Genomic DNA, 20,504 nt, shown 5'->3' with positions numbered 1-20,504 from the left:
CGGATATATTCCATCAGGCACGTGGTTACGGACTGTGTTCCGAGTTGTACGATGACGCTGCTCTCGAGCCATGCCCATCTGAAGCAGTTCTTGATCCCGTTCATCTTGTCTATTTCCCTGGCACGATCCTCATGCTGGCTTTGCTCAGTAGGCCATAGATCTATCTAACCAAATAACTCGTCTACAAGTACAAATTCACATTGTGGCGATGTAAAAAGACTAGTTCTCCGCGTAAGTTAACAAGTGGAAATGATGTGACGAAAGTAGTGCCAAAATGCTGCCGAAAATAAGGTGGATTATTGTCGCATCACTGCTGCCAGTGAGTTAGGTTTAAAGCGCCAAGCCGATTTCCACACACACAGCTTAACTAATTTTGCCTTGAGATGTCCCGAAAGATTCCGTCGCGGCGGACGGGCGAATGCTCGCGAGTCACCGAGGCTAACGTTGCCCGCTTCCATAAACCCCCCACCCCTCCGTTTTTTCTCAAAGGATTTCACGAAAATGATACTTTAGACGGAAAAAAACACGGAAATCCGCGGAAAATTCTCATCCTTGTTAAATGCTAACTATTCAAGCTGAACTGTTGAAAGGTGCTTCTGTGCTTGTGAGTGTGTGTCACATACTGTAAACGCACTAGTTTGCTTAGTTAGGCTTTGTCATGTGTCTGTCTGCTGTTCCATTTTGTGCCGGGGTCACTTCATGGTGTATTTCTACTTTTATTGGTTGCTATGGAAATTATTTTAAAAATGATGAATGAGACGAGGAAATTGCCTAGAACGCTTCACCCATGTTTGCCTGTGTTGTGAGGTTTTGACAAATCACAACCACAGTCCATTGTCTGTGAATCGCTGAACTGCCTCTGCACCGGTTTATAGAGTTTTTTTTTTGTGTTTAGGAGTGTTCTGGGTAGGAATGATTCGGAAGGAGGGCTGTGTAGTGGACCTCTTATCTATGTTATTTAGTGTTTTTTTCCATGTATAATGCGCAAAATTTAACTAATTTATTGTCCTAAAATCTGGGGTGCGCATTATACATGGGTAATTTTTTTTTATTTATTTATTTATTTATTTATTTATTTATTTATTTATTTATTTTTATTTTATTTATCCAATATCATACGGAGGCCGCCATTACAGATGCGCTTTCTTCTCTGCTGTTCACTTCAAACACGCTCCATACGAACACAATGCTCTCGTATCAGACGCTTGCTCGATCACCTGCTCGTTTGCTGTCACAATGTACCCTACACAAATCCGAAACATTTCTTCGCTATTGAGTTTGCTAGCGCATGTGCAGTGATACTGACCGGCAGAATAACATTCGGTTGTTCCCAAAGATGATCTTTTTTCTGAAATAATTTTACGTTTACGGACTTACCGTTCTTTTCCGTGTATAGTGCGCAAAATTTAACTAATTTATTGTCCTAAAATCTGGGGTGCGCATTATACATGGGTACAAAAAAAAAATAATTTAATTTTTTTTTTTTTTTTTTTTTTTTTAAGTCCCAATGATCGTCACACACGCAGGGAGGCAATGGGTCCCATTTTTATAGTCTTTGGTATGGTCTTAACTAGGCTGGATGTAATTTTTTTTGTTGGCGTTGATTTCTCCGACTGCCCGTAAACGCACCACCGCGCTCCGTGCGCATGGAGCGTGTTTGAAGTGAACAGCAGAGAAGAAAGGAACAAGGCAAAGTGTTGTGAAATAAAATATTACCTGTAATACGGATTTAGGTAGAGAACTGAACTCTCGCTCTTTATATAGCTGACGTGTCTTGCTCATCCGTTCTGCGCATCTGTAATGGCGGCCTCCGTATGATATCCGGTTTGCGTGTGTGCGAGAGCGAGAGAGAGCGAGAGAGAGAGCGCGCGAGAGAACGCTCAACCGTAGCGCGCTGCCGACCGCCCAACTGCACCGGGCTGGTCGATTATTGTGACAGAGCCGTCGCTGAAATTTAGAAGATATTTTTAAAGTCCTGATGTACTTTCTAAAATTTAAGTGAATTTCCCTCGGGGATCAATAAAGTCTCTCTCTCTTCCTCCTCTCCTCCCTCCCTCGTATGTCTCACTGTCTATCTCCCTCCCTCCCTCCCTCCCTTTCTCCCTCCCTCCCTCCATCCAGCCACCCGCCCAACTCATTCATCCATCCATCCCTTGGAATTACTGTCTACTTGGGTGTGTCTAACCTTAAAAGACTCCATGTCAGACAGAAGACAAGCACTTTGCATCCGAGCACGGAGTTGGGCACCTTCAGCTGATGTTCCCAGTTTTGCAAGTATTTCTGACTGTTCCTCTAATAAATCCTCAGTCATGGGAGCAGGTTCCTGTTAAAATATAAACACAGTTAATGTAATTGTACTTTTTACAATTAACAAGTCTTGCCAGGCTTCATAAATAGATAAATACCGTAATTGGGGACTATAAGACGCACCGGACTATAAACCGCACCAGCTAAAATTCGGGGATTTTTTTTTGTTTTTTTCTTATATAAGCCGCGCCGGACTATAAACTTTTACAAAGAAAGAAAGTACACAAAGCCTTGTTAAAGTTTTAATAACATACTTTAACATGTCTTTCGAAACATTCCCTGTGACGCAGCAGTAGTACCGCAGCAACACGGAAGTGTGCATGCGAGTTATTAACAAAGAAAAACTGGACACAGAAAGCTTTTTTAAAGTTTTAATAACATACCTTAACATTTCTTTCCAAACACTGCCTGTGACGCGGCAGTAATACCGCAGCAACACGGAAGTAACACAGGACTAATAGGGTTTGATTAAATAAAACATACCGGTAAAAGTCACAGACGCGGCGGTAACACAGCAGGAACACGGTAGCACAGCACTAACAGGGCTGATTAAAAAAGCATACAAGTAAAAGTAAAAAAAAGAGCTTCGTCGTCTTCATCTTCCTCCCGTGCATTGAAACCATTGAAGTCTTCCGTTTGGAATAGCGTTAGTTATCCTTTGCCACACACTTTCTCAGTATCTCTTTCGTCGTCGGTTTTATGCATTTCTTCTAGCATTTTCCATGATGAGGGTCCGTTCATGCAAATTTTATTCATGTACGAAGCGCTAAATTACATTAAACTAGCGAGCGACACGTATAGCTCCAGAGTAGACGGGACCACGGAATAAAGAAAAGGGTGACGCAACACAATGTCATCAACATCGACTGCCTTTAGCTTAAAAGCGGCATCATATGCATTTCTTTTGCCCCCATAATGACGGTTTGTGTATAAAAGCTTCCTTTCAGTAATGTCCGTCTTGATCTCGTTCTGTCTCTTCTTCTGTGTATAAAAGTGATCAAGTCGTCACAAAAGTCACGGAAAAAATCATATAGAAGCCCCCCATAATGACGGTTTGTGTATAAAAGCTTCCTTTCAGTATTGTCCGTCTTGATCTCGTTCTGTCTCATGTTTGTGTAAATTTTACGGCACTATTTGCCTGGCGGATGGACATGCGATCAACACGCCACTTTTCTCCCGAGTGACCGTGTCCATATATCCCTCCGCCCAGCAAAGCGGTGCCGCACAACAGCGGTCCACAGCCTTTTTACGAGTGTATAAAAGTGATCAAGTCATCACAGAAAAAATCCTATATAAGGCGCACTGGTTCAAAATTTGAGAAAAAAGTTGCGGTTTATAGTCCGAAATTTACGGTCAATCAAATATTGAAAGAAAAGAGACAGCACTGACAAACACTCACCAAGTGATTGCATATTATTAAGAGAATGCAAGCAATTTTGGTCCCTTATTGTCTGCTACATTTTAAACAAACATTTGCACATCAGCTCTGTAATCCACATAACAGTATAGTGTTTAAACTAGTGATGTAAAACAAAAACGTGATGACAAAATAATTAACAAGTACCGTACTTTCCGGACTATAAATCGCAGGTTTTTTATAGTTTGGCCGGGGTGTAATTCATACTCAGGAGCGACTTATGTGTGAAATTATAAACACATATCATTTCATATGGTATTTTCACACTAAACCGCATGAGGGCGCTCTAGACCTGTGGAATAATTGGAACTGCAACTGACAATGAGTCTGACATCAGCCACGAAGACAAGGAAGCGCTGCATCTTCTACTTCTGGGGTTAGCAGATATGTTTAGAAGTGACACGAGGGTGAAGATTTTGTTGGATTTAATGATCTGGAGTGAAGCAGGTGGTTCTATAAACTTGTTAGCATGTTATTTATGCTATGGTTATTTAAATATCTCTTAATATGTTACGTCAGGCATGTTCTCAGTTCCTTGTTTGTGTTTATGCAATGTTAGCAGACCGTACCTTCAGCCTGTTGTTGGCTATTTTATTTTTATTTTAAATTGCATTTCAAGATTACATACATGTCTGTTCTTGGTGTGTGTGTGTGTGTGTATATATAGTGTGTGTGTATATATATATATATATACATATATATATATATGTATATATATATATTTACATATACATACATACATTACATTATACTTACAAAAAATCACTGCGCATGCGCTAGCAAACTCGATAGCGAAGAAATTTTTCGGATTTGTGTAGGGTACATTGTGACAGCAAACGAGCAGGTGATCGAGCAAGCGTCTGATACGAGAGCATTGTGTTCGTATGGAGCGTGTTTGAAGTGAACAGCAGAGAAGAAAGCGCATCTGTAATGGCGGCCTCCGTATCATATCCAGATTTAAAACGAACCGCGATGTAGCAAGGGATTACTGTAATTTGAATTTCAAGTGACGTCAGCAGCGCGACGCGGCGTGGCGCGGAGGTTGTTTACATAAAGTACAAAGATTGATAATGGGATGACGAAGTTGACGAAAGAAAGTACTACCAGCATCATTAGTGGCTTTGTTTCTAAGGGACACGGCGGACGAAGAGTTTGAAGGATTTAAGGATTTGGAGTGACACAGAAGGTTTGATAAACTATTATGGCTTTTACCCACACCCGGTCCTACTCTACAGAGCTCTCTTTCACCTCCGTGGATTGAAGTCGGGGGCCGGCGCTCGGCCGGGTGGCTGTCCAGGGACAGTGAATGGGGTTCGGACATGGCTTTTACGCACGCCCGGTCCTACTCCACAGAGCTCTCTTTCACTTCTGTGGATGGAAGTCGAGGGCCGGCGCTCGGCCGGGTGGCTGTCCGGGGACGGTGGATAGGGCTCGGTCATGGCTTTTACGGACGCCCGGTCCTATTGTATGGAGCTCTCTTCCACTTCCGTGGCTGGAAGTCCACGCCGCCACACGCCTGGAAGTTTGTTTTGTTAAATAAATAGCCGTTTACCAAATCCACATCTTTCCTTGAACTTTGTTAACGCTACAATATAGTTATGTAGTAGATCTGTGGAATAACGACGAGGCTGACGTCAGGGCGCACGCGCGGCGTTGTTGACAAAGGACGAGGAATTTGATCGATGGATCTAATGATTTAGAGTGCACAGATGGTTTGATATATTTGATATCTAATTTATATATCGTTATATGGGCCTGTGGAATATTTTGAAGTGCAAGCGCCGTCAGCTGCGCAGACCCATTGTTGACAAAGGACGATTGATGGATTTAATGATTTGGAGTGACACAGATGCTTTATTTATGTAATAGTTTTTTGAATAACTGAATGTTTCGTCAGGGCCGTTCTCGGCTCTTCGTTTGTGTTTATGTCACGTTAGCATACCTATCGTCCAGCCTGTTGTTGCTCGTTCATGACTGTTCTTGGTGTTGGATTTTGTCGAATAAATTGCCCCCCAAAATGCGACTTATACTATGGAACGACTTATATATGTTTTTTTTCACTTTTTTGGGCATTTTATGGCTGATGCGACTTGTACTCCGAGCGACAGTCAGAAAATTACGGTAATATGTCTTGTCACCGTGGGATAGTAGGAAGCGCAATTTCGATCTCTTACGTGTGAAGAAATTGATAATAAAGCAGACTTTGACTTTGATGAGGGAACTATAGGCCTGTGGAATAACTGCAACTGACAATGAGTCTGACATAAGGCACGTGGAATAGGAAGCGCTGCATCTTCTACTTCCGGAGTTAGCGGAGTTGTTTATAAGTGACACAGAGGATGAAGATTTCATTTCGACTTAATGAATTGGAGTGACACGGTTGGTTTGAAAAACTTGTTATTTATGCTATAGTTATTTGAATAATTCTTAATATGCTACGTCAGGCACATTCTCAGTTCCTTGTTTATGTGTTTATGTAATGTTAACATACCGTACCATTCAGCCAGTTGTTGCCTGTTTTATTTTTATTTTTAATTGGCTTTCAAGATGACATGTCTGTTCTTAGTGTTGGATTTTATCAAATAAATTCCTCCCAAAAATGCGACTTATACACCGGAAGAATTACCTGTGTCACAGGGATAAAGAGAAGATCTGAAGAGTTTAGAAGGGTCATGTTGTTACAGGGATGCATCCTGCCCTCCGCTCTAGTTTTACTGCCATCTTTTTCCCTTCTAATGCATGGCGACTCAGTGTCCCACTGATCACTCAAGCATTCAAAAAACTCTTCTTCACTGTCACTCCAAGAATCCAGGAATTTCCCGGGTGAAACAGCAGTTATTTGGCTGGATGAATTGGCTGCTGTAACTTCTGTCACTTGGTGGATGTTTTGGAAGGCAGTTTCATTGCTTCTCTCAGGGTTCTTGTGAATGGAATCCCTCGCTTGCTTCCTCTTGATGCAGCAATTCAACATCTATGCACAAAAAGGAAAAAAACAGTTTTTTGTTTGCAGTGTTTGAGACCGGAACTGCATCACACAAAGACCTATTCGAAGTTGATATATGAACAAAACAACGGGAGCTGATTGCGGGAATAACTGAATGGTGGAGCACTGGTCAGAGGCCCTCATAACTTACGAGTTGGACTCCCTTGCTCCAACAAAGCTGTCTGTCGAGCTCCAGAGAATTCCTTTAACTCCCAGTCATACATGTGGTTCTCATCTTATACCTCCCTTCCTTTCTTGTTTTGTTGGCCATCCCTGCTAGAGGCCCTCATTAGTTATGAGCAGAACTCCCTTGCACCAACAAAGTTCTTTGTTTAGTTCAAGAGGGAAGATGGGAGGGATAACTGAGGGGTACCAACAATTTTGTCCATGTGAGTATGTACAATCTCAAATTGGAAAGATTAAGATGCACCAATAATACAATACGTATGTGGATAATTTACCCGGTCCGTAAATGTCACCTGATTTTGGAATGTCTTTACAAGGGTCAACAAGCACACTTGTGTGTGCTTGCGTTTTTTTTTTTTTTTTAATTTGATTTGGTCTCTTTGTTTTGACTATGTAAGTCTATGTCTGTGGATTGTTGAAGCAGCCGTGGCAGGCCTAACCTGCAACTTTTGATGTAGAAGACAACAGCGAAGATCAGGTGCTTCTTGCAATCTGCAGATATTGAAGTAGCAAAAGAAAAATGTGTTGATACAATTGGCAGTGAATATACTGTGTGTAAATATACGTATGTGTGTGTCTTCAGGTCGCAAATATTTATATACCGTATTTATTCAAATTATCGGCCAGGGTGATAATTAGAGAAGGTTTATGTCCAACGGGGGGGTGGGCAATTAATAAGAGAACACTTTTTGTCCGATCGCCAAGGGGCGATATGTATATTTTCCTTATGTAGTATGCAATACCTGCATCTCACTGGTGTTAACACTAGAACAGCGGCTGTTTTGATCTACCTCTAACAGCGGGGTGCTTCAATTGACCCTCCATCGATGCGACACGTTACCGTCGCACATCACATGTTGCGCACGTCATGTTATCGCGATAGTCTTGTTCGAGCGCACGCCCCGATAACGTAATTGTGTGAGGATATTGTAGCGGAGTGACGAGTGTACCGTTTTTTTCCGTGTATAGTGCGCCCCCATGTATAATACGCACCCTAAAAATGGCATGCTGATGCTGGAAAAAAGCCTGTACCCATGTATAATACGCACCCAATTTTTATGAATTTTTTTTATGAAATTTCTTTTTTTTTTTCTTTCTTTTTTAAGTCCCAATGATTGTCACACACGCAGGGAGGCAATGGGTCCCATTTTTATAGTCTTTGGTATGGTCTTAACTAGGCTGGATGTAATTTTTTTTTGTTGGCGTTGATTTCTCCGACTGCCCATAAACGCACCACCGCGCTCCGTGTGCGCACGGGAAAGAGGCGTGCGGACGTGAAAAAGGCGGCTCTGTATGGGAGAGACGTTGAAGAGGAATAAAAACACCCTTGGAAACCAAAACTTGGTGATTTCAAGTTTCATTTCGAGGGATATTTGTCACGTCTCGTCCCCAGGTTTGCTATGTGTCTAGGTTGCCATAGTTTCTGTTCGCGTCGCCCCTCTCTTCCTGTGTCACCTCAATCGATGTAACGTGTTTTGTATTTAAGTCCTGTCTGCCCCTCGCTCACCGTCGGATCATTGCATGTGTTACTGTCATGATGTCTGTTTGCTTTCTGTTCCTGTCTTTGGTAATGTCACCCTGTCTTTTTGTTCCACGACTTTGTCGGTCAGTCCTGTTGTTGGTTTTGTTTTCTAAAAAAAAAAAAAAAAAAAAAATTAAAAAAAAAAAAAAATTAACATTTTCTTTGTACCCATGTACAGTATAATGCGCACCCCAGATTTTAGGACAATAAATTCGTTAAATTTTGCGCACTATACACGGAAAAAAACGGTAATTGTATCAGTTTATGGAGAAAAACAATTTAAAAGGGACATTCGACGTGCTGTCAAATCAGTCATATTTAAACTTGTGCAATGACGTCAGTATGCGGTCACGGATGAAAACGTAAGTTTTAGGGGGAATTTTTAGAAGCATGGGCGATAATTAGAGGTATCAATGTTTTTTATTTATGTCATCACTAACACACTGGGCAATTATTCGAATATGGGCGATAATTAGAATAAATACGGTACTTGAGTTGCAGATTTTTTGGATCATATATATACATATATACAAACACATAGACACACACGTATATACAGGACTGGCTCAGAAAATTACAATATTCTGATAAGAAACAATAAGTTCTTTGTTTCCTGTATTGCAATTAAAAAAACAAAATGTCATCCATTCTGGATTCATTGCATATCAACTGAAACATTGCAAGCCTTATTTTAATATTGCTATTATGGCATACATCTTAAGAAAACTCAAATATCCTATCTCAAAATATTAGAATATCATGAAAAAGTATACTAGTAGAATATTCAACTACCGTATTTTTCGGACGAAAAGTCGCTCCGGAATATTCAAGATTCAAGAGTTTTTATTCGCCATGTTTGAGCATGCCAAACAAGGAATTTGACTTCGGTAAATCACAGCCTCTCTTCAACATTTAGGTGACTAACACTATATACGTCGCATTAGCCATAAAATGTACAATCAAGTGAAAAAAAACATATAAAAATAACATATATATATATATACTCGTTCCGGAGTATAATTCGCATTTTGGGGGAAATTTATTCGACAAAATCCAACACCAAGAACAGACATGAACGAGCAACAACAGGCTAAACGAAAGGCATGCTAACGTGACAAACACAAACGAAGAGCTGAGAACGGGCCTGACGTAACATTCAGAGTTATTCAAATAACTATTACATAAATAACACGTTATATCAAACTATCTGTGTCACTCCAATTCATTAAATCCATCGATCGTCAGCGCCGCTGACGTCTAAATATTCGAAATATTCCACAGACCCATATAACGATATATAAAGTGTATATCAAATAACTATCATGCAAACAACAATATTATCAAACCATCTGTGTCACTCCAAATCATTAAATTAATCAAATTCTTCATCCTTTGTCAACAATGCGGCGCTTGCGCCGCTGACGTCAGCTTCGTCGTTATTCCACAGATTAGTATGTAACTACATTGTAGCGTTAACAAAGTACCAGGAAAGACGTAGTTTTGGTAAACGTTTCTTTATTTACCAAAACAAGAGTTCAACGAGCCAACAACTACTGAACTGTAACGATAAAAACATACATACAAGTTGCTACACAAAATAAAATATATCAAATAACTATCATATAAACAACAATATCAACCCATCTGTGTCACTCCAAATCATTAAATATATCGATCAAATTCCTCGTCCTTTGTCAACAACCGCTAATGTCAGCCTCGTCGTTATTCTAGTATATCACAACTAGGGGTGTAACGAGTCATCAATACACATCGATTAATCAATATAATGCTCTACGATTTGTTGGCATCGATGCTAAACGTAAACATCGATCTATATCGCTCGTTTTTTACATCGGACATTAGACGCAACTTTATTTTGAAATCCAGTTCATTGCTGCTTGCTTCCTCTGTCCGGGAGCAGTGCGCGGCGTGTTGTGTTGTGAGCAGAGCAGGCACGTGAAAGGGGAGCCGACAACTACGCGGCCCCTGAGCTGGTGCCATGGCTAGTGTTGATAACGTTCAGTGTTAAAATAAGAACTTTGTATACTACAATGTAACACTCTTGTAATTTCCTAAATAAAGAATTTGCAGTACCTTGTTGATTTTGCGTATGAATTGTTATAAATCAGGATATTGGTCTATATCGATCGTAGAGCACTATATCGTGATGTATTGTGAATGAATCACAGCAGGCTTTAAGATATCGGCAAATATCGTATTGTGGTTCTTTGTATCGATATATCGTATTGTGACAAAACCCGCGATTTACACCCCTAATCACAACATTGTAGCGTTAAAGTACCAGGAAAGACGTGGGTTTGGTAAACAGCTCTTTATTTAACAAAACTAGAGTTCAACGAGCCACCAATTACCAAACTGTAAGGATAAAAAGATATACAAGTTGCTACACAAAATAAATTATATCAAATAACTAACATAAATAGTTCACCGCGACATGGCCCCAAGCACTAGCGTCGACTTCCAGGCGTGTGGCGGCGTGGACTTCAATCCCCAGAGGTGGAAGAGAGCTCCATAGAGTAGGACCGGGCGTGCGTAAAAGCCATAATTTTTCAAAACTTCTGTGTCACTCCAAATCATTAAATCCTTCAAACTCTTTCTCCCGAGTCACTTACAAACAAAGCCGCTAATGATGGCGGTAGTACGAGGGGCATCCCGTGATCGAATCCTTTGTCTTTTATGTAAACAACCGCCGCGCCGCTGACGTCACTTGCATTTCAAACTACAGTAATCCCTTGCTACATCGCTGTCCGTTTGTCGCGGTTTCACTTTTTTATTTTTTTTATTTTGAACATTTGTGAAAAAATTCACATATAAGTCGCTCCTCAGTATAAGTCGCCCCCCGACCCAAACTATGGAAAAAAATGCGATTTATAGTCAGAAAAATACGGTAATCACTTGAATTGTCTAACTCGAAACACCTGCAAGGGTTTCCTGAGCCTTGAAAAAAACTCAGCTTGGTTCAATAAACTAAATCACAAGTATGGGGAAGACTGCTGATCTGACTGCTGTCCTGAGGACCATCATTGACACGCTCCATCGGGAGGGTAAGACACAAAAAGAAATTTCTCAAAGAGCAAGCTGTTCACAGAGTGCAGTTTCAAAGCACATCCACAAAAAGTCTGTTGGAAGGGGGAAAAGAGCACTGGACAGTTGCAGAGTGGTCCAAAGTCCTCTTTTCAGACGAAAGCAAGTTTTGTATTTCATTTTGTCAATCGTGCACTTATCTGATGTAAGTGACCGGCTCTCCGCTTAAAGGGTAAAATGCTGTACTTTAGCCCCTCTGCAGTAACGCAGTCTGTAGGGGAGACGAGAATTGATTTAAGCCGGTACGGAAAGAAGATTCGTTCCGAGTCTAACCGCTGTTCAGGTAACCAATCTTATTATTAGATTAATTCTGTCATTTCCGAACGCCAGTCCTGCTGAAATCAAAGAAGATCACGTGATTAACATGTCTCATTCTCATTACCTAACGATGAAATATGGGCTTCCCTAGTTAGCAAATTAAAATATTCAAGCAGTTTCAGAGTATATTATAGCAAAACAAAATATAATATAACCCAAAATTGAGTGTTGCTGTGCTTCAGAACAAGTATATTCATACATATATATATGTATATATATATATGCACATATACGTATATATATATATATATATAAAAAAAAAAATAAAAAAAAATTCCCCTCTCACCCTCCGCGGGTGGTCTCCCACTCCAAGCTCGGGTCCTCTAGCAGAGGCCTGGGAGCTTGAGGGTTCTGCGCAGTATTTTGGCTGTTCCTAGCACTGCACTCTTCTGGACTGAGATGTCTGATGTTGTTCCTGGAATCTGCTGTAGCCACTCCTCCAGTTTGGGGGTCACTGCCCTAAGTGCCCCAATGACCACGGGCACCACCGAGGCCTTCACTTTCCAGGCCTTCTCAAGCTCTTCTTTGAGGCCCTGGTATTTCTCTAGCTTCTCAAGTTCTTTTTTCCTGATGTTCCCATCGCTTGGTATTGCTACATCCACTACCACGGCCTTCTTCTGTTGTTTATCCACCACCACAATGTCCGGTTGGTTCGCCATCACCTTCTTGTCAGTCTGGATCTGGAAGTCCCACAGGATCTTGGCTCGCCCATTCTCTGTCACCTTAGGGGGTGCTTCCCACTTTGAACTTGGGGCTTCCAGTCCATACTCTGCACAGATGTTCCTGTACACTATGCCAGCCACTTGGTTATGACGTTCCATGTATGCTTTCCCTGCTAGCATCTTACACCCTGCTGTTATGTGCTGGACTGTCTCAGGGGCCTCTTTGCACAGCCTGCACCTTGGGCTGTATACTGCAACTTATATATATATATATATATATATATATATATATATATATATATATATATATATATATATATATATATATATATATATATATATATATATATATATATATATATATATATATATATATATATATATATATATATATATATATATATAAAGTGAAGGCCTCGGTGGTGCCCGTGGTCATTGGGGCACTTGGGGCAGTGACCCCCAAACTGGAGGAGTGGCTACAGCAGATTCCAGGAACAACATCAGACATCTCAGTCCAGAAGAGTGCAGTGCTAGGAACAGCCAAAATACTGCGCAGAACCCTCAAGCTCCCAGGCCTCTGGTAGAGGACCCGAGCTTGGAGTGGGAGACCACCCGCGGAGGGTGAGAGGGGATTTTTTTTTTTTTTTTTTTTATATATATACATACATACACACACACATATATACATACCATACATTTTCCCCAGATAAATACAAAAGCAACTTAAACAACTTCACAGCATGTTACGATATCCTGTCAATATTTTGTCCTTATACATTTTTTTAAACTTAGGTAAGGTACTACAGTTCTTTAATTCTTCACTGCTGGTGTTCCATAATTCCACACCTCTGTTATACAATGTAACTTCAAGTTAGTTCTCACCAAATCTCTTTTAAACATACGTGTTATTATTTTTTATTTTGTACATGAGTTGGATGGTTTTAAAGTTGACTAGGTCGTTATATTTCAGTGAGTTCAATTTAATAAAGAGAGGGTTAGATGGTTCTCTATAATCAGCATTATTTACAAGTCTTATTGCTTTTTTTTGAAGAATGAAGATTGGATCTGTGTTTGTTTTGTATGTATTGCCCCACACCTCCACACAGTACATAATGTATGGGAGTCTGAAGGAGCAGTACAAGGAATATAATGATGACCGATTTATAAGGTCTTTTACTTTATATAATACTGCTAGTGATTTTGAAATTTTTGATTTGATATACATTATACATGGTTTCCAACTTAATTTATTATCTATAAGCACTCCAAGAAATTTTACTTCATTTACTCTTTCTATTTCTATATTATTTATTGCAAGAATTTTGTCAGTGTTGGTCGGACGGTTTCAAAATATAATATACTTTGTTTTACTTAAATTTAGTGTTAGTTTATTTGTGTCAAACCAACTCTGTAATTTTTCCATTTCAATACCCACAGTATCCAATAGTTGATCCAGGTCCTCCCCACTGCAAAGCAGGTTTGTGTCCTCTGCAAAAACTACGGCCTTGAGTAACCTGGGGACCTTGCATATATCATTGACATACAAAATAAATAACAAAGGGCCTAATATTGAGCCCTGAGGAACACCACACTTTACCTGCTTTAGTTCTGATTTACAGTCCATAAGTTGCACATATTGAGTCCTGTTTGATAAATAACTGTTTAACCAAGTGAGTGACATACCTTGTATCCAATATCTTTCAAGTTTTGTTAACAGTATTTCATAATTTACAGTATCAAAAGCTTTCTTAAGATCCAAGAAAACACCTACAACATATCGTCTATTTTCAATAGCTGTTGTTATTTCAGCTACGAAATCTAACAAAGCTAGTGTGGTGGTCCTATTTTTCCGAAATCCATACTGTTGGTCACACAGAATATTTTGTTTTGTAATAAAATCATCAAGCCCTTTATAAAATATTTTTTCTAATATTTTAGAGAATTGTGGGAGTAGAGATATTGGCCTATAATTTGAGAATGTGTGTTTGTCCCCAGCTTTATATATCGGGATAATTTTAGCAGTTTTCACTTCACTTGGAAAAACACCATTTGTCAGAGATTGGTTGCAGATATGTGTAAGGGGTTTCACCACACATTGAATGATATTTTTAACAAGTGACATATCTATCCCGTTACAGTCAGTTGACTTTTTACTTTTAAATTCTCTAACAATTTCTACTATTTCCTTCTCATTCGTTACCATTAGAACCATACTTTCGGCTATGGGTACATCCTTAAGTAGGTCACATGTACTCCCTTTTTTTGCTACTTCCTCTGCCAAAGTAGGCCCAATACCAACATAGTAATCATTGAACTCCTCTGCAATCATAGTAAGATCATTTATAGTTATGTTATTACTGTTTACAAAGTAAGAAGGATATCCTGGCTTTCCAGTTCTGTTTTTAATAACCTCATTTAACACTTTCCATGTTATTATTGTATTACTCTTGTTTTCCTCCAGTATCTTGCTATAGTAGTCCCTTTTACTGATTCTCATTATTTTAATAATTTTGTTTTTATAGATCCTATATTTTAATTCAGCTTCCTTTGTTCTTATCTTCAAGAAATCTTTGTATAATAGGTTTTTCTTCTTGCAAGCACTTAAGATTCCCTTTGTCAGCCATGTTTTTTCCACTGAATTTAGTTTATGTCATGCCTTGTTCCCAGTTTTGGTTATGTGTCTGTGTGCTCGCCCCTCCCTACCTGTGTGCCCTTGATTAATGTAACCACACGCACCTGCCTCTCGTTACCTGTGATGTATTTAAGTTCTGTTTGCGGGTCACTCCCCGTCGGAGCGTTGCGCTTGAGATGTGGACCATGCATGGCTCACGGTCACGGTTTGTTTGGTTCCTGTCTTTTGTTTCACGCTTTGGTCTGTTAGTCTTGTTAGTTTGTTGTTTAGTCACGTCAGTTTGCAGAGTCTTTTGAATTTGTTGCAACAAACACTGGTCCAAGCTGCACTTGGTTGCCTCGCTCCATTTCTCTACTCCGCACCGTGACAGTTTAACTGCTTTCTTTACAAGTTTTATCATAAAGTTCGGATATAATGGCCATGAATGTGTTGTAGGCTTCATTTACATCACCCACATATACCTTTTTCCAGTCTTGTTTTAAAAGATCATTTTTGAATGAGTTAAATGAATTACCAGAGTTCATTCTACACATTTTAAAAGTTATAGCATCCTTTTTTTTCTTTGTACAGTCCTGGATCACTGCAAACACTGGCAGGTGGTCGCTTGAATCATTTATTATCAGTCCAGTTTTTACTTTCTTTTCAATTACATTTGTAAATATACTATCAATTAATGTGGCACTGTGAGATGTAATTCTAGTCGGACGGGTTATTGCAGGGTAGAGACTCATACTGTACATTAAGTTAATAAATTCTGTTACTGAGTCAGCTGAAGTGGGTTCAATAGATCTATATTATAATCGCCACAGACGTCCACCATTTTCGTATTGATTTTCCTTTCATACATTCCTGATAATAGTTCACTAAATGTCTCTATACATGAACCTGGACATCTGTATACACAGCTTACCAGAATGTTTTTGGATGATTCCATTTCTATTTCAACTGTAATACATTCCATAATATTATCTATTGCTTGAGACATACTTCTTACTATCTCACCCTTATAGTTTTTATCTATGAATAAAGCAACTCCTCCACATCTTTTTATCTTCCTATTTAATGTATAACTCTCATACCCCTCTATGTCAATATTTTCAGACTGATCTTCCTTTAACCAGGTTTCAGATATTGCAATTACAGTAAACTGATTATTCATATCTTTTAAACATTGTTTGATCTTAGAGATGTTTGCTTTCAGGCTCCTACTATTAAAATGTATAATTGATATTGCTCTATTTGTTGTTACATTCTTGTTAAATTGCTCTACAGTATAGTATTTGCTGTTCCTTTGAGTGTAGTTGATGAAGAAGGTGGAACCAGGAAGTCGGCCACATGAGGTGCTGAGCTGCACGATGTGCCAGGAAAACCTCCCAATTATGCCATCGCATCAAATTTGACCAATGATTAGAACCTGAATCAAACTGGATTCGCCTGTTGATGAATCGTTAGAGGACTTGGAAGCCTACATCGACGCATTTTATTGTAATACGCCCGACAACAAACCCGAGGCCATGAATACCCGAGCCAAGTCGAACTCAAACGAAAAGGAAATCTCTGACATCAGTGAGTCTATAACATTTATAAAACTACAACTCAAGAAGCTTGATCTACTCGAGCAACTGACTACGGATGTAAAAGAACTGAAGCATTCTGTGGAGTTTAACAACTCACTCATCGAGGTGTTAAAGGCTGACAATGCGTCACTTCGGACCGAAGTAAACCACCTCAAACGCTTGACAGCCGAACTACAAAAAGACAAAGTCAACATGGCGAACTCCATTCTTGATCTGCAGTGCCGAAGTATGAGGGATAACATCATTATACACGGACTTACAGAAACAAAAGATGAAACTCACCGGAAATCAGAAGAACTTGTCAAAACATTTCTTGTCAACGAATTGAAGTGAAGCCTGAGGACGTCGGAGCTGTTCGCTTCTCCAGAGTACATCGCCTCGGGAGGATTAGGACCGACCAACAGAGGAGGCCCCGTCCCATTGTGGCTAAAGTCGTTGACTCAAAGATGAAGTCTGCCGTCATGTCGAGGGGCAGAGAGCTCAAAGGCTCCAACTACTCCATCAGCGACCAGTTCCCTCCGGAGATCATGAATAGACGGAGGCTGCTTCACCCGATCATGGCCGAGGCAAAGAAAGCCAAAAAGACTGCTCGACTGTTCATTGACAAACTTTACATCGACGGCAAACTGTACAGGAACCCCCAAACAACTTATTGGCTGAATGGAGGAGATGGAGACATTAATTCTCAACTCCAAGAAGAACTGTCTACTAACTTGAAACATGCCGCCTCCCCATAACTGTAAACTCAGGCGCGTGATGATGACGTCACCAAAACCAGCGTCCCTGTCGTCATGACAACCACTGAACCTGGAGACGGTGAATGACTGATTTCTCTCTTTTTCCCCCCATCTCACCACTTTTCTCTTTTCTCTTTTCCTCTCTCATACATATATTTCTCATTTTGGCTTGGGAACTGATCTGAATACTACTGACTGGGCAGGACGAAGCAATTGTCTATTTATCTGCTCTGTGACAATACAGCGGGTAATGTCTACAGAGTGTTCTTGTGTGTTTGAGTGTGTAGGTGTATGTGTGTACGTCTGTCAGGCCAGTTTTGGGATGGGTGAATGTATGTATATGTCCATGGTCTTAAGTGTGTGTCTTTGTTGTTGGATCTCACGAAATCCCACTCGGTACCCTGTGCATGGCACTTAATGAAATGGACAGCGAAGGAGACGAGGTGATAAATTGCATTGAGTATCATCGAAATATAAGTTGTAATCAGTATACTCCCGAACAATTAAAACAGTTAACAAATGTAAAAAACTGCTCCTTTTTGCATTTAAACATCAGGAGCTTGAATAAACATCATGATGATCTAGTTACTCTACTTACAAACACAGGTTGTAGCTTTGATGTAATTGGCTGCAGTGAAACATGGCTGAATAATCGCTCATACACTGACATCTTAAGTCTAAATGGCTATAAGTTGTTGATTAAGAACAGATGTGGCAGACCTGGAGGTGGCGTGTGCCTATATATTTCTTCTACATACAACGTGAGGATTTGTGATGACATCGTCATAGCAGACAACCACAGTGACTCCCTTTTTGTTGAAATAAGCGGGAAAAGCAGGCAAAACCTCATGATTGGTATAATCTATCGTCCCCCAGACGCTGACTTCGAAACCTTTAGGACCAAACTGGAGGAAGCATTATTTTCTATAAATAAAAACAACAAAAGCTGTGTCCTCCTTGGCGACTTCAATGTTGATCTTTCCAAGGATGATACAGCCAAAAATGACTTTATAAACACATTACACTCTTCATCCTTCTTTCCCACAATAGATGCATATACCAGAGTCACTCACTCAACTAAATCAGTTATTGATAATTTCATCACAAATCTTACAAACGCCACACTTACTTCTGGGACTGTACTCTCTGAGATTTCTGATCATTTCCCTATTGTATTATTCATTGACCTCCCTGCTAAGCCCCCACCTACTCGTCATTCAATAAGATTAAAAATACTTAATGAAGAAACCATACGACGTCTAGGTGAGGACCTGCAGACCAAGACATGGTCTGGAATATATGACTGTAGTGATGTTGATACTGCATTTGAAACTCTAACCAAAGAAATATCCGACTCTATTCAAAGGACCTTCCTGAGAAAGTAATCATATGTAATACAACTACTCAAAATCCATGGATCACTAAGGGCATATTAAAGTCTATTAAGCATAAAAATAAATTATATAAAAGATACATAAATGAACCTAACCATAAAAATAAAAATGCATATATTAATTATAGAAATAAACTTACACATATCAGAAAGCGGAAGAGTAAGCATTTTGCCGACGTGATAGATGAATCACAGGGTGATTCCAAGAAATCTTGGAGAGTACTGAACGGGGTCTTGAACAGAAGCCAAAAAACTCCTGTATTCCCTGACCACGATCAAAATATGGGCAACATCATCAGAAGTAATGGTCTTGCCAACGAATTTAATAACTACTTTGTCTCTATCGGTAGTAACATATCCAGTAAAATCAGTCAGCCTCAGGATGCCTCGTTTAAAGACTATCTATCAGGTAATTAATTACCTGGGCTCTTTCTTTCTGAATCCAACTAACTGCAATGAAGTGTATAAAATAATCATGAATATGAAGAATTCAAACTCAGCTGGAATAGATGGTATCTCAAGTAAAATTCTGAAAAGCATCTCCAATATAATAACTGCACCTCTTACATATTGCATCAATCTGTCTATACTCTCTGGAGTAGTGCCACAAATAGCAAAAATAGCACGTATCACACCGGTCTTTAAATCAGGAGATAAAAACGATCTTAGCAACTACAGACCAATATCAATCTTGCCTACTCTTTCCAAGGTTTTGGAAAGAGTAGTTTACAATAAACTTAACAACTATCTAAACAAACTAAACATCATTGCCCCATCCCAGTATGGTTTCAGAAAGGAAAACACTACATATATGGCAGTACTTGACTTGACTGATAAAATCTACGGAGCAATCGATAAAGGCGAATATGGTATTGGGATTTTTCTGGACTTGTCTAAAGCTTTTGACACCATCACGATTGATATTCTTATACATAAATTACAACACTATGGTATTAGAGGCCTGGCGTTAGACTGGTTCCGCAGCTATCTGTTTGGAAGACATCAATATGTCTCTATTAACAACCATAAATCTTCATACAAGCCCATAAATTATGGAGTTCCTCAAGGATCCATCTTAGGGCCGCTCCTGTTCATCTTGTATATAAATGACATTGTTAATACTTCACCCATACTACATAAAGTATTATTTGCTGACGATACAAACTTGTTTCTTTCCCACAAAAATCCAAATACACTTGAACAAATTATAAATAGTGAGTTAGCGAAAATAAACACATGGTTTAAATGCAATAAACTCTCCCTAAATGTCAATAAAACATACTACATTGTATTCCGGTCCCATAAAAAAAAGGACATTGACCAAATTTGCATAGAAATTAACGGACAAAACATTGAAAGAGTCAGCTCTACTAAATTCCTGGGAATACACATTGACGAATTCTTGAACTTTAAAAAACATATTGATGACCTCACAATCAAACTGTCTAAATATGTGGGTTTATTCTTCAAATTGAGACATTATCTCCCACTCACTGCACTTCTTATTTTGTACAAATCCTTATTTGAACCTCATTTAAAATACTGCAATATTATATGGTGTAACACATTTCCAACCCATCTAAAAAAGCTGGAGATACTTCAGAAAAAGGTCATACGCGCCATAACATGGTCTGAGTTTAACGCCCCCACTAAAACAATCTTTCA

General features: G+C 39.5%; 1 protein-coding gene across 16 annotated transcripts in view; it reads right to left on the bottom strand.

Annotated features, from left to right (window-relative positions):
• The window catches only part of rab3gap1 (RAB3 GTPase activating protein subunit 1), a 247,591-nt gene that overhangs the window by 71,818 nt on the left and 155,269 nt on the right, over positions 1-20,504 (bottom strand). For 15 of the 16 annotated variants that reach the window (XR_009715772.1, XM_061287379.1, XM_061287381.1 and 12 more), the window contains 3 exons: positions 7,334-7,385; positions 6,351-6,695; positions 2,186-2,323 (listed from right to left, as the gene is read on the bottom strand). Coding sequence is in view for 15 of the 16 variants with exons in the window: in XM_061287379.1 (XP_061143363.1) it covers positions 2,186-2,323; positions 6,351-6,695; positions 7,334-7,385 (535 nt within the window). In the remaining variant the exon portion in view is untranslated. The remainder of the gene's footprint in view (positions 1-2,185; positions 2,324-6,350; positions 6,696-7,333; positions 7,386-20,504) is intronic. The other variant, XM_061287389.1, reaches the window with a different exon arrangement.

This window comes from Syngnathus typhle, linkage group LG9, assembly GCF_033458585.1.
Source record: "Syngnathus typhle isolate RoL2023-S1 ecotype Sweden linkage group LG9, RoL_Styp_1.0, whole genome shotgun sequence".
In the NCBI taxonomy this organism is placed as follows: Eukaryota; Metazoa; Chordata; class Actinopteri; order Syngnathiformes; family Syngnathidae; genus Syngnathus; species Syngnathus typhle.
Note: the sequence above shows the minus strand (reverse complement) of the source record. Positions and strands in the feature narration are given on the sequence as shown.